This window comes from Scyliorhinus canicula, chromosome 1 (assembly GCF_902713615.1).
Source record: "Scyliorhinus canicula chromosome 1, sScyCan1.1, whole genome shotgun sequence".
Lineage (NCBI taxonomy): Eukaryota > Metazoa > Chordata > Chondrichthyes > Carcharhiniformes > Scyliorhinidae > Scyliorhinus > Scyliorhinus canicula.
The window spans coordinates 253,861,349-253,876,895 of NC_052146.1; the positions used below are offsets into that span (position 1 = coordinate 253,861,349).

The 15,547-nt window shown below is 40.4% G+C and overlaps 1 protein-coding gene across 3 annotated transcripts in view; it reads left to right on the top strand.

Annotated features, from left to right (window-relative positions):
- The window catches only part of kctd3 (potassium channel tetramerization domain containing 3), a 105,627-nt gene that overhangs the window by 58,001 nt on the left and 32,079 nt on the right, over positions 1–15,547 (top strand). For all 3 annotated transcript variants that reach the window (XM_038811697.1, XM_038811678.1, XM_038811687.1), the window contains 4 exons: positions 7,362–7,477; positions 13,684–13,771; positions 14,235–14,351; positions 14,967–15,137. In XM_038811697.1, coding sequence (XP_038667625.1) covers positions 7,362–7,477; positions 13,684–13,771; positions 14,235–14,351; positions 14,967–15,137 — 492 coding nt within the window. The remainder of the gene's footprint in view (positions 1–7,361; positions 7,478–13,683; positions 13,772–14,234; positions 14,352–14,966; positions 15,138–15,547) is intronic.

Genomic DNA, 15,547 nt, shown 5'->3' on the forward strand with positions numbered 1-15,547 from the left:
GGGGGGTTGTTGGGTTACGGGTATAGGGTGGATACGTGGGTTTGAGTAGGGTGATCATGGCTCGGCACAACATTGAGGGCCGAAGGGCCTGTTCTGTGCTGTACTGTTCTATGTTCTATGTACTGTATGTTGTTTTGGTCACCTTCCCTGAGGAAGCATATACATGCCCTTGAATGTGCAACGAAGGTTCACTGGACTGGTTTCTATGAGGTTCCTATGGGGAGAGATTGGGTAGACTAGATCTATATTCCCTTGAGTTTAGAAGAAGAAGAAAGAAGATCTAATCAAAAGCTATAAAATGCTTACGGTAGATTCTGAAAAAAGGTTTCACCTTGCTACGGAATTTAGAACAAAGGATTATACATTTTGGGTGCTTTGAGGTATCAAACCCTTTTATTTAAAATATTGTAAGTTCAGAACTCTTAATTTCTAACAATGGGGTCCTCGGTTGTAGCTGACGAAACAAGTATTAATGAATTAGTATTAAAAAAATAGTATTAATGAATTAAGTAGAATTTATTAAGCAAGGTGTTGCATATATTCAACAAAAGCAATGAGGATAACATGGAGGTTTTAATCCCTCAAAGATTCTTTGAATGCTGCCAGCACAGGCGATGCCCTCCTTCTGTTTCTGAAATTACATTGAACGTTGTCTCAGAAGAATCATACCACAGAAGCAATAGTACAATTGTGCCAAGAAGGACTTTGACATTCCAACTTTTATCCCTAACTCTTCCTTATTAAGAAATAGTCCAAATTAACCTATTTCATTGGCTCAGGCCAAGGGTCACTCCACCTCTGTAACGCGAGTAATAATTCCTACCATAATGTCAGGAAAATATGTTTTTTAAGAAACAATAGATGTTCTATTCTACAGATATGCTTAATCGATTGAGGCAGTTAGTGAACCAAAACCTAATTATACACATGACTTTCATTTAAAGATAAGGGGCGGGATTCTCCGGTCCGCCTGCCAGGTTCCCCGCCAGCAGCGGGATTCTCCGTTCCTGCAGACGCCCAATGGGGTTTCCCCACTGTGGCCATCCCGCGCGTTGGGAAGCTCACGGGCATGGATGGGTTGCCTGCGGACCGGAGAATCCCGCCGATGGAGAATTCTACTGCGTGTTATACTAAGTTCAAAACTTTTGTTAATTTATTTTAAATTGATAAGCCACCAATTTTAATCAGCATATTTAAAATAAATGCAATTCCTTGGACCCAGACATTTTGACACGTTTTGGGCCATTTAAGTTCATCAAGTGAGGTCATGTGGTGCAGTGGCTAGCATCTCTATCTCTGGTCCAGAAGCTCCGGGTTCAGACCTCTCTTCAGGACTTGATGGCCACAGAAGGTGCGTTTGTAACATGGCCAAACGATTAATATCAGCCTGTAAATCCTTCCATTACGTCTAATGGCAGGTGGTAAATGTGTGGAGTTTCCCGCTTAACCAAACTGCAGAAGGCAATGGCAAACCACTGCCATGATTATGGGCCAATCTCCCAGAAGTCCATGGTCGCCAAACCGTCGTGGGGCATGGTACCTAAAGAAGGAAGAGGCTCATCAAGAATTGTTTCTTACCCGTACCTGTCATCCTGTTCCCAGCCTGCTTTATCTGTTAATTATCTTACTTGCAGAAATTTAAACTAAACTTTAAAATGTACTCAAGATAAAATCCATAAATGTTGCTTCAGATCAACATCGGACCCTAAAATTAGTAGTATTATCAAAATCTTACAGGGTCACAGTCTTAAAGTAAGGGGCCTACTATGAGAAAAGCCAAAAAAAGATTTTCAAAAACAATAAGGGGCCTACCATTTACAACTGTACTGAGAAATTTCTTCACTTAAAGGGTTGTGAAACTTAGGAATTCTTTACCCAGGGAGCTGTAGATGTTTAGTCATTGAGTGCCTTCAAGACAGATTAAAACATTTTTGGGTACTAATGGAATTGAGGGGGAATTTGGGTAGATCAGCCCATGATCTTGTTGAATCTGTTTTTTGAGTTCAGGCACCAAACATACAGGGGCTGGTTTAGCACAGTGGCTAAACAGCTGGCTTGTAATGCAAAACAATGCCAGCAGCACGGGTTAAATTCCCGTACCGGCCTCCCCGAATAGGCGCCGGAATGTGGCGACTAGGGGCTTTTCACAGTAACTTCATTGAAGCCTACTCGTGACAATAAGTTATTATTATTATTTACTACACCATTGGTGGTAACGCCATTCACAGTTGTATACTGGAGCTCTGTTTTCTTAAACACCTTGGGCTGGATTCTCCATCCCGCCGCGCCAGATTTCTGGTTCAGCATGCCTGCGGGATGCTGCATTTCACCGGCTGCTCAATGGGGTTTCCCATTGTGGGGCAGCCCCACGCCGTCAGTAAATCCCTGGTCTGCCGGCAAAACAGACCATCCCGCCAGCAGAGAATCCAGCCCATGATTACCTTTTTCTGCAACAAAAGCTGCCTTAACGCAATATTTCAATTTTGGTCTTGTAATTTCTCTTAATCCCAGGTTAATGTCCACCATTCATCTTGGGATGTTTTATTGGATTGTGGGCACTTTATCATTTGTAAGATTATGTTCCTTATTTTAAAATCTACTCAACAAAAATAGTCATTGTTAGGGTGTTTTAAAAAAAAATTCTTTAGTTGGCAAAGAGAGCACGAGGATCAATTGGACAGCAATAACTTGAGTTACCTTTATATGGACTAGGATCTTCTCCTGGTCTAAAGGTTGCACCATTTGACATGATACTGAACCAACCGTATTGGAGGTCACAGGTTTGATTCTCGAGTATGTTGAGTAAACTGATTATTCCTGGGATAGCTGTGGATGTTCCAATTGGCTGCAGCCAATAGTTCTCATGCTGTCCAATAATCTGTGCTGCAACTTGCTTGTGTGGAATGCCTTGTAAGGGCAGTAAGAGTCTCAAATGTGATGTGCTAGCGGGGAGCTGCCTTTCCACCACTCACTGTGGTGTCACCTGATTAAAACAGTCACTTGACAGGCACCAGAGAGCCAAAGATATCCATTGAACAACAGTTAGCATAAGTCTGCATCTTTTGGAGAATTGAAGGTTGAAGCAGGGTGAGGGGCACTGAAAGAAAAGGGAGCTATATTGCATAACAATGATCTGGCCGATTGCTCAAAGAATTAGCATTGCAACCATGTCTGGAGCATTCTAGTCCTTAACTTTATGTTGATGAAATCTAGCTTATAATCATAAAATTATGGAAATACTCAGCAGGCCAGATAACATTAATGCTTCCTGCCATGCTGAGTCTTTCCAACATTTTCTGTTTATATCTCTGATTTCCAGCATCTGCACTATTTTATATTTATAAAGTTTCTAGCAGATTTATCCTTTTAATTCAAGGAACCCGTAAGAGGGAGGGATGTTTTTGAAAATCCCTGATTTAGCATTTTTCATATCTATTGTTTCTTTGTTGCAAGCTGCACAGTAGATTTCTACAGGGACAAACCCAGCAAATAAGCAGATTTATGTGTCAACCCAAATCTATTTCAGAATGGCTTCTAATGCATATTTTGAAAATAAATTAAAGCAAGTTATCACCATTACTCTGCCTGCCTGTAAGGCTGTCATTCCTTTGCTGAGCTTGGGAGATGGTTCCTCTCCCCAGGTGAATTTATTACAAGTTACCAGTTGTCAACATACAATTGGAAAAAGGGGGGTTTAATATGCACAACAGATGTTTATGTAAATTGTAGCATTATTTAATTGGCATGAATATTTATGACACTTGACGTGCATAAGGCTCGAAGTGGAATTAAACATGGTGGATGCTTTCCTGCTAGTAGCTTTGCTTAGGAGAGAGTGACTCTCCTAAAAGAGATTTTAAAGTGTTCCTTCCTACTTCTTTCTACAGTAGACACAATATTTCAGTGTATAGGTTTTCTTTCATATTTTAAAGAAGTGCGGTATGTTTAATTTGCCATTAGTAAGAGACAACTCCCTGCCATGGTGACACTGAATTTCGCAGTCAGGAATGAGGAAGGATGCTAAATAGGTTTTAAATTCCTTCATTATTTTATCAAAGTTATAGAGATGACAACTTTGTTTTAATTACACATCCTATTGTGAGAGTTTAAACAGATACATGTGTGCAGACCACTTCTAAGAGCCACAACTGTTCCTAATGAAGATCATATAGATAGATGAATTTGGCTGAACCTATGGTCACAATAACGATTTGATGTCAGAATATAAAATGGAGTTTTGGCGAACGTATAATGAAGATAAAGCTACAGAAAGTCCTAATGTGTTTATGTGCCATTCATTTATTGTGAGGCTGTGATATTCTTTGTAAGCATTTGTTTATAATTTCTGCAGCACAGTAACCCACCAAAGGAAGGGGCAATGAGCAGCAACCTGTTTCCAGATCATCTTCACCAAAGTCACCTTAAAGTTGTCCTTAGGGTGTTCCGAAATTACCCATCAGATTGATAGTTAATTTCTTCTCCCTTCTTTTCTGTATTGAACAATATAGCCTCTGCTCGCTCGCTAGTTAATTTATTTTCCCTTTCTGTATTGAAAGAAGGCTATTGTAACGTTGCTTAAAATTAATTAAGCTTGCTGGCTATTTTGGCGGTTCAGAACTTGCCATTTTAACAAGTTTTGTTGATTCTAGACAAAATTGGATCTTCAGGCTACTTCACTCAAACTGTTTGTGCTGGTAACAACTATGGGAGGCAATTGGAAAGTGGAGACACATTAGCTGCATTTTGTTTTTGTATTTCAAATGGTTTTATTGGCTGCTGTGTGCAGCAGGCAAATTCTCACCACAATATAGCCCGCTAAATGCGATGGGGACTGTGTGCTTAAAACTTTGCTGTAAGTAGCATTCAGAGAAAATCTACCTTTCCAGTCAGTAATTTGACATTTGGTATAACTTCTAAATAGCATTAATGTCATCGAAAATAAAATGTATTGAATCTAGGAAAATGCATAAAGTGACATTCTTCATGTTTTTGTTAATTCTGATGATGCAAATGTGCTGCTGCCAGTGGTTAATAGCAAGTTTCTTGTACGGAAATCTATTACACATTGTTGAGGGTGCTAAGTGAAATCCATTAGTTTATTTTAATTTTTATAGTATATACTGAAGCATCATACTACAGTGATTGCGAAACCTAGAAATAGAGAGATTGCAGATCATAAAGATTTGTGAAACAGCCCTGCTATATCTGACTGACATCAATGTCACTGTGTTAACTGGCTAACATACCATTGTAAAACATTTAAAAAAGATTCTGATCTTTGAGGACTGAATCTCTAGTTTTATCATCTGCATTTCTTTCAAATGTTCTTCTTGCGTTTGCTCCAAACTGTGACCATTCCTGATTTGAGTAGTGTTTAAAATCTGATATACTTTAATACCCTTTGCAAACAAATGTATCAGATCGATATAGATTGAGTAAAATTTTTAGAATTGTAACTCAGTTATATCCATGACAGTCACTTGAAGCGAGCTTTGCATTGTGTTTTTATCACAGCAAGGATTGTATTTGAATTCTGCTTCATCTTGTGCCAGGGAAATTACTGGCATGGTAAGCATCCTTTTCTCAATATATGCACGTCTTGTTCTATTCTATGTAATTAGACATGAGGGAGGATAAGGGAAGATTGATCTTAAAAAAAAAACCTGATGTTTCTGACCTACCCAATATTTTGTTGCATACGCACGCACACACATGCGTGCACGCACTTCTGTTCTCTGAAGTTGAAATAATGACTGGAATTTTGCACCACATATAAGAAATGGGCTGCAGACACATGACATAAGAAATGGGCTGCAGACACATGACACCAGACCCTTCTTTGTTTTAATAGCTGTCCTATTTCCTTCTGCAAGTGGCAGATGACATACAGTTGACCCATCCAAATGCAGGTTGGCATGTTTTAATATTCAAATGACGGGAATATTATTGTCATCTGTATCATAGAACTGAATTCAAATGGCATCTACTTGCTCTTTGCATCCAGCATTGTTATACGAGTGGTATATAAATGTTAAAGGTTCAGTGAGCCAGTATAGTCCATCTCGGGAAGATCTGTTGCACATAGTTAGGTTACAGTTTTGAACAGGTTAAAAGTTTTTTTAAACATTAATCGGCAGATCAGAGCCACTGGCCCCACCAAAGCCGGCTGAAGGCTAAGAAAACCACCATAATTTCTACCACATCAATGAAAAGCTGAATTCTATGGTAGCTGTAAGCCTAACTGAAAACAAATTCCAGCATTACTTTTCTATAATGCTGGTAATAAATGGCTCTATTGAATTCACCAATGTTTGTTTTTACTTTTGATGTCCATCTAGTTTCCTGTAACAGTCCCTAGTTTGCTGTAATCTATCATCAATGCACGGTTTTTAAATAAGTGCCTCATACAAGTTACTGCAGATGAAACTAGTCAGAAACTTCTGTAATCCTGTCAACCTTTCTAAAAAGGGAATACTTAGCATAATGCAGTGGGACTTTGATGATAAAATGGTGCCACATTAAGAAGTGCAGGACCCTATAATCCAGCACCTCACTGAGAGCTTGAGCTCTTTCTGAATTGTGGTTGAGGGTACTTGGCACTAAGAGTTTGAAGGCCACTGTTAAATGACTCAAAATCGAATGGGACTACTTTTACACAGTTAATGTAAGAAATTTATGCAAACATCTTCCGAAACCGCAGGACATTACTCAAAGGAAATTGTGCCCGGTGACATATCGTATTTATTACCGTCTGCCGGCTGTGGTTTTGCACCTTCCATATTAAAAGGAAACACAATTCCCACTCTGCTCCTTAGGGTACACGTGCTGCCCCTCCCACACCCTCCGTAACCCTCTGGACAGCATCCTGTCATTCTTCATGAAGTACTTTTTTTTTCTGGCAGCTCTCAAGGCTGCTTAAACTAAACAGGAGCGACACTTCAAATACAGAAAGAGTTGACATGCTGTTGTGAATAATTTCAACTGAGTGTGTCCTCCCTCTGGAGTAATCTGCCCTCTTTGCATTCATTTTCTCTGTTCCCTTGTAACTCTGTACACATGAATTAAAAGAAATGTAGAATGGCATTGCTCATAAGACTGGTATTTACTTTAGGATCTGCTAGCGATCTGGAGCTGTGTTGCGTGGTTCAAATGCACAGGCTGGTTGCCGTTCATTGGTCTGCATATAGAAGTACCAAACAAGACAACAATCACAAGTGTTTATCTGGACAGTAGTTCTATTTACTTTATATATTGAAGTAAAGTTAAAATGCTTGTTAACTGAAAGGGGAAAGACTCTCCACGAATGAGAAAATTGCTGTGAAATGTAGCAACAAACTTATCTGCTGTTTGTTTTTTTTAAGGTGTATTTAGTCTTGGAGTTCCGGTGGATGCACTCTTCTTTATTGGAAATCAGCTGGTCGCAACCAGTCACACTGGGAAAGTAGGAGTGTGGAATGCAGTTACCCAACACTGGCAGGTGAGCTATATACTTCAAAAAATCTTGTAAACTTTCATTTGCTGTTTTTGATCCTATGCTGAAGGCATTTAATAGAGTAAGAAGACAATAGCTATTTTGCTGACTCCTCACATTCATAAGTTGTAGCGTGTTGAGTAAATTATTTTCAGTACATAGGATCATTCGTTTTATAAATCTGCAGGTTTAATATAAATCTAATCCAAAGGGATTCATGTGCACAAATGATTCTGAAATCACCCACAAACACTCAATTCCTCCACCACTGACGAACAGTAGCAGCAGTGCGCTGAATTTTTCTGTTATGCTCGGCAAACTAGCAATTTCGTACTACTGTATCATACGAATATACAAAATAGGAGCAGAAGTCGGCCACTCGGCCCATTGTGCCTGCTCTGTCATTCAGTAAGATCGTGGCTGATCTATTTTGTGTTTTGAATTCCACATTCTCATCTACCATTGATAACCTTTGAATCTCTTGTCTAACAAATCTATCTACCCCGCCCTAAAAATATTCAATGATTATGCCTCCATCGTCTTCTGAGGCAGACAGTTCAACCCTCCGAGAAATATATTCTCATCTCTGTCCTAAAAGCATGACCCCCAATTTTAAAATTGTGCAACTTGGTTCTGGAATCACCCACAAGAGGCAAACATTCAATTCCTCCTACCACCACTGTCGAGCAATAGCAGCAGTGTGTACCATCTACAAGAGGCACTGCAGGAGCTCAACAAGATTTGTGAGACAACACCTTCCAAACCGCTATCATCTAGAAGGACAAGGTAATTCAGCCCCTCAGTTAGATCAATGGTGGTCTGTGGTTCAATTTCATTTGCTTGCCTTTCATCCATATTGCTTTATACCCTTAACCTAACAAAAGAAATAACAATCTCAGCCTTGAAATTTCAATGACATATGAAATAGGAGCAGAAGTAGGCCATTCAGCCCCTTAGGCCTGCTCTGCCATTCAATAATCAGGTTCTCTTAATTTTCACTCTGGAATCTCTTTTTTAAAAAACTCAATTAGTTCACCGCTCGACCTTCTGAAAGCAAGGCAATACGATCATGTTATTGCAATGTGTACTCGTCATTTAACACTGATATAATTCTGAGAGTCTGTGCTGTACCGAATCTAGGCCAATTTTCCTGAAGATTGGTGTCCCAAGACTGAACGAGTGCTCCAGACGGGATCTGAACAGGAACTTGTCAACTGAAGCGCCATTTCCTAATTTTTGAATTTGAGATAACACCCAGCATTCCATTCACCTTTTTAATTACTCTTTTTTGTCTAAGGATGTGTGTTCATGGACACCTAAATTCTGTTGCTCCTCCACAGCTCCTTGCCGTGCACCACAAAGAAAATATTCAGATTGTCTTTCTCAGATCAATAGTGGACGACCCCCATACTTCCCCACATTGAACTCTACTTTTTTGTTGTTTTTCATAGCTTTCCTAGTCTGCTGGATTTTCACCTTTCTTTGCATTTGTTTTTAACTTCTCTTAACTTCTCTGTTGACCATGGTTTCTTAACCATTCAAGTAGGACCTGTTTTTTTGGGGCTAATCTATCTCTTTTTTTTGGGGTTATCTGTCCCCCAGTTGTCTATCATATCAAATACTTCCCACTGTTGGTGTGTAAATTACCCAGTAACTGTTCAGCCAGTTTAACAACATAAGAACTAAGAGCAGGAGTAGGCCATCTCGCCCCTCGAGCCTGCTCCGCTATTCAATGAGATCATGGCTGATCGTTTTTGGACTTCACTCCACTTTCCGGCCCGAACACCATAACCCTTAATCCCTTTATTCTTCAAAAAACTGTCTATCTTTATCTTAAAAACATTTAATGAAGGAGCCTCAACTGCTTCACTGGGCAAGGAATTCCATAGATTCACAACCCTTTGGGTGAAGAAGTTCCTCCCAAGCTCATTTGTAAATCTACTTCCCCTTATTTTGAGGCTATGCCCCCTAGTTCTGCTGTCACCCGCTAGTGGAAACAACCTGCCCGCATCTATCCTATCTATTACCATCATAATTTTATACGTTTCTATAAGATCCCCCCGCATCCTTCTGAGTTCCAACGAATACAGTCCCAGTCTACTCAACCTCCTTGTAATCCAACCCCTTCAGCTCTGGGATGAACCTAGTGAATCTCCTCTGCACACCCTCCAGCGCCAGTACGTCCTTTCTCAGGTAAGGAGACCAAAACTGAACACACTACTCCAGGTGTGGCCTCACTAACACCTTATACAGTTGCAGCATAACCTCCCTAGTCTTAAACCCCATCCCGCTAGCAATGAAGGACAAAACTCCATTTGCCTTCTTGATCACCTGTTGCACCTGTAAACCAACTTTTTGCGACTCATGCACTAGCACACCCAGGTCTCTCCGCACAGCGGCATGTTTTAATATTTTATCATTTAAATAATAATCCCTTTTGCTATTATTCCTACCAAAATGGATAACCTCACATTTGTCAACATTGTATTCCATCTGCCAGACCCTAGCCCATTCACTTAACCTATCCAAATCTGTGGACAGTTCCAGTATGATCCCTTCAAAGCTTTGTCACTTAAATTTAAAGCATAGGTTTGGTATCAGACTCCCCCCTCCCCCTCTAACCTATCAAATTCAATTGTATTACTGCAAGATGTTGTACAGTCAGACGGTTAACTAATTCTAGTGTGTTGCACATCACTAAATCCTGTATGGTCTGTTTGCTCCTCAGTTTTAAAACCATATTCTATTCCATGCTTCAGATGTGTGTATGTTATTAAGAGGACTGTAGACGACTCCTACCAAAATCTTCCATCCATTCTGATGCACCCAAATATGCAGGAACTGGAATTAGTAAAAGACAAAATTGACCAACATATAGGAATTAGTCAAGCAAACAAGGCTCTAGAGCAAATGCATCTTGACAGTCGAACATTTGTTTTCCACAAAAAGTTTGCTCCTTGGTTTCTGTTCACCCAGGCACAGTTCTCTCAACATGGCAGCCCAGTCTTTGCATCTCATGCATTCCAATGATGCAGACAGGCACTCCTTGCACGATATAGTGTAGAGTTGTAAAACTGACAATAGTCACATCTTTCAAGCCACGTTATTTTAGATCAGCCCAGTTGAATGATGCAATGGCAGTTACTGACAGAGGTTAACATGCAAATTGTGCACTTGTCTTGTCACTTTGCATGTACAATTTGATTTTCCAATCTCCTGAGATAAATGTTCTGCTGGAAAAGAACCAGCTTGCGGTCTCAATTCCAAACTAGAAAACAGTTCCTTGCAAAGTCTTGTATGACTGACCAACAATTTCTGCTGAGATCTGTGGACCAGCCTGCCTGGTTAATGATAGATGTGCATGTCTCACCTCAGGTACAGGCAGGCACACAAGTCTAATAATTCCTGATTTCTAGCTCCTAGAAAGTAAGAGGAATTCTACAGGAATTCCCATTCAACTAATGCCTGCTCCACTTTAAATAAAATGCCCTGATTCATGGGTGGCAACATGAGGAGCAGGAAACATGGAAAAACAAGTAAATGAAATTGAAATAAAACTAAAAAAAATCTAAATAAATTTCACCGAAGTGTGGGGGTCAAATTGAAAAAAATACTTGGCAGTTCTAGGCAGATACAGTTTCAAGAGAAGCAGGGTTACAATTACTCTGCTTTCTGAGAGAAACTGTACATGATATCACATTGGTGCATGACACCAGGATCTGTGGAACAGGGAGGTCCGAATGAATCGTAATTATATTTTGGAGGTTTGATTGGGCATGTCCTGTGGATGAGTAACAAAGCAAAGAACAAAGGAAAGTACAGCACAAGAACAGGCCCTTCGGCCCTCCAAGCCCATGCTCCCGACTAAACTACAATCTTCTACACTTCCTGGGTCTGTATCCCTCTATCCCCATCCTATTCATGTATTTGTCAAGATGCCCCTTAAATGTCACTATCGTCCCTGCTTCCACCACCTCCTCTGGCAGCGAGTTCCAGGCACCCGCTACCCTCTGTGTAAAAAAAAAACTTGCCTCGTACATCTACTCTAAACCTTGCCCATCGCACCTTAAACCTATGCCCCCTAGTAATTGACCCCTCTACCCTGGGGAAAAGCCTCTGACTATCCAATAGATAGTAATCTAAACATAGTAAGAGTTACTTGTGTCCCCAGCCAACTAAGAAAAAACTAAAATCTGGAACAAAGCAGTATAAACATGATTTTGTGAGGTATGGCATTGTTAATTGTGCCAATGCAAATCGGGATGCAAAGCCCATGTGTGTTATATGGAAGAAAGTACTAGCAAATGAGAGTTTAAAACCCTCAAATTTCAAAGTCATTTGAAGATTAAGCATGTTGAGTTCGAGGACAGTCAAAGGATGAAGCACAAACCTAAATCATCAGCTCAAGTCCTTAACAGAAATGTAACATTGAACGACAAAGCAAGTGAGATTTTGAGGACCTTGAAGGCTCACCTGTCCATAAGACCATAAGACATAGGAGTGGAAGTAAGGCCATTCGGCCCATCGAGTCCACTCCGCCATTCAATCATGGCTGATGGGCATTTCAACTCCACCTACCAGCATTCTCCCCGTAGCCCTTAATTCCTCGCGACATCAAGAATTTATCTATCTCTGCCTTGAAGCCATTTAGCGTCCCGGCCTCCACTGCACTCCGCGGCAATGAATTCCACAGGCCCACCACTCTCTGGCTGAAGAAATGTCTCCGCATTTCTGTTCTGAATTTACCCCCTCTAATTCTAAGGCTGTGCCCACGGGTCCTCGTCTCCTCGCCTAACGGAAACAGTTTCTTTGCGTCCACCCTTTCTAAGCCATGTATTATCTTGTAAGTTTCTATTAGATCTCCCCTTAACCTTCTAAACTCCAATGAATACAATCCCAGGATCCTCAGCTGTTCCTCATATGTTAGACCCGCCATTCCAGGGATCATCCGTGTGAATCTCCGCTGGACACGCTCCAGTGCCAGCATGTCCTTCCTGAGATGTGGGGCCCAAAACTGGACACAGTACTCCAAATGGGGCCTAACCAGAGCCTTATAAAGGCTCAGTAGCACATCGCTGCTTTTATATTCCAACCCTCTTGAGATAAATGACAACATTGCATTCGCTTTCTTAATCACGGATTCAACCTGCATGTTTACCTTTAGGGAATCCTCGACTAGCACTCCCAGATCCCTTTGTACGTTGACATTATGAATTTTCTCACCGTTTAGAAAGTAGTCTATGCTTGGATTCTTTTTTCCAAAGTGCAAGACCTCACATTTTCTCACATTGAATTGCATCAGCCATTTCCTGCACCACTCTCCCAAACTGTCTAGATCCTTCTGCAGCCTCCCCACTTCCTCAGCACTACCTGCCTGACCACCTAACTTCGTATCATCGGCAAACTTCGCTAGAATGCCCCCAGTCCCTTCATCCAGATCATTAATATATATGGTGAACAGCTGCGACCCCAACACTGAACCCTGTGGGACACCGCTGGTCACCGGCTGCCATTCCGAAAAAGAACCTTTTATCCCAACTCTTTGCCTTCTGTCAGACAGCCAATCCTCAACCCATGCCAGTAGCTCACCTCGAACACCAGGGGCCCTCACCTTACTCAGCAGCCTCCTGTGTGGCACCTTATCAAAGGCCTTTTGGAAATCCAGATAGACCACATCCACTGGGTTTCCCTGGTCTAACCTACTTGTCACCTCCTCAAAGAATTCTAACAGGTTCGTCAGGCACGACCTCCCCTTACTAAATCCATGTTGACTTGTTCTAATCCGACCCTGCTCTTCCAAGAATTTAGAAATCTCATCCTTAACGATCGATTCACATTAAAGGTAAGCAAAAATGGTGTGTCCCGAAGATCGGCCGGCGTGGGTCGCGAAGGTTGGCTGGTTGGTAAAAATGGGTCCCGGGGAAAAAATGTTTGAAAAACTCTTCTGGAAGATATGAGTGCAGTACAAATTGTCAAATTACATTAGTGTGGATTGTTATACATGATAAGTGACAAGTGTGACTTTTTGTTTTTAATGTCTTTGTTTCTCTTGTTGACTTTCAAAACTGACATAATTTTCTTCATGTAATTGAGACTAATTCTGTTGCATTACAATAATTTGCTTTTGGTTTTGAATGTTGTCTTCGGCAAGTTAAGATATAAATAATTGTGATATGATTCATGCTTCCTGAACATCCTTTTGAAATATACAGGTACAGGAGGTCGTTCCTATCACAAGCTGTGACACAGCAGGGACATTCCTTCTGCTGGGCTGTAACAACGGATCAATATATTATATTGGTAAGAAGTCTGTTGTAACTGTTTGAAATCTTTTGTTACTTAGCTCCACTATTGGATAGTTAACTGATGGAGTCAGGATTGGGAGACTACACAGATCCTTAATAATGGTGAACGCTGGATATGCACCATCACTGTCACATTCAGGATGCTGTATAGTGAAAAATTGTAGACCATCTATTATCCGTTTATTTTCTTTATCTATTATTGGGACCCTCCTTTATGAATAATAGAGATTCCGCTATAAGTGTTGCAGGCATTTGATGCTTGCCATGAAAGTTGATGCTCCATCTGTGTTCAGATTCACCTCACCTTAGCTCTCATTCTTGCAGTCCCCTTTGGTATATCTTATTACCGAATGTAAGAATAAAAGTGCTACATCTACTGCAAATTTAATGTTTTATCTTTCATATATGAATTACAGCACATTGATTATTAATCATATTGATCCTATTCTGTATTGTAGATATGCAGAAATTCCCATTAAGGATGAAAGATAATGACCTTCTCGTGACTGAACTTTATCATGATCCATCAAATGATGCCATAACTGCATTAAGTGTGTACCTCACTCCAAAAACAAGTATGTGCATTGCCAATAACCCAATATGACAGTCTCTTAATTATATTATTCCTTGCGAACATTGTTCAACAGATGACTTGGTAAAATACCAGACAGTGCAGTGTAAGAGGCTCCAGTGGACAACCAGCTTTCCAAGGGAATAAATGATGTGATAGAAACTGAAATGCTAATGTCAAGGAGAGGTTGTGGGGGGGCAGATTTGGTTGTGGTGCTCGGCTACAGTGAAGCCAGGTAAAACAATCTTGCGAAGGTCCTATTTAAGCAGGAATGGATAGTAGAAGTAAAACTGTTGTTCTTGCTATCCCCTTGTCTTGGAAATCATCAGGATTCCAACTTCTGATCATTACTGATGTTGGAAAATAGATGTGGATGTTGATAAAATAAGACTCGGCTGAGCTGTAATATTCTTAATACTAGAATAACTTTCCACTAGTCATTGCATAGGCTGGCGTGAGGTGGCCAGGCAAGGTACTGATGCTGTACACCAAGCCAGGTGCCTCTCAAGAAAAGTGAAAGGAAGAAACCGATTCTTCTGGCTGAATAGTTATCACACTTGGATACAATCAAAGTTTTAACTAATACATGGTTAACAAATGTATCTTGCTCCATTTATAGGTGTCAGTGGCAACTGGATAGAGATTGCATATGGCACCAGTTCTGGTGCAGTGCGTGTAATAGTCCAACATCCTGAAACTGTAGGATCAGGTCCCCAGCTCTTCCAGACCTTCACAGTTCACCGCAGCCCAGTGACGAAAATCATGTTGTCTGAAAAATATCTAGTTTCTGGTAAGTTTCTGAATTTTGTTTGGATTTCAAGTGACTTACGTTTTTAATAATGTGTGCATTAATTTCTTCCCAATTAAATTTTACAGCCTTCCTTATTTTATATATAAAAAAAGTGTGTGTGGTGTCTGTTTTAAGCCTTTTTTAGTTGTCAGTTATTCTCTGTTATAAATAACCTGACAGGAAGACAAATTAAGGAATGCAATTCCATAGAAATTAGAAAGGTGAGAAGTCTGATGAAGGTAATATTGGAAATTATAGAAATGGAGTAGAACTCTTTTAGTTGGACTAACCCCTCCCATGCAGGTTTTCACTACACCTATCAATGTATTCTCTTTTCAGAAATACATTTATCTAATTATCTTTTGAATCAGTTGATGTTGTCCACTTAATTAGCCTTTTCTGGTAACTTT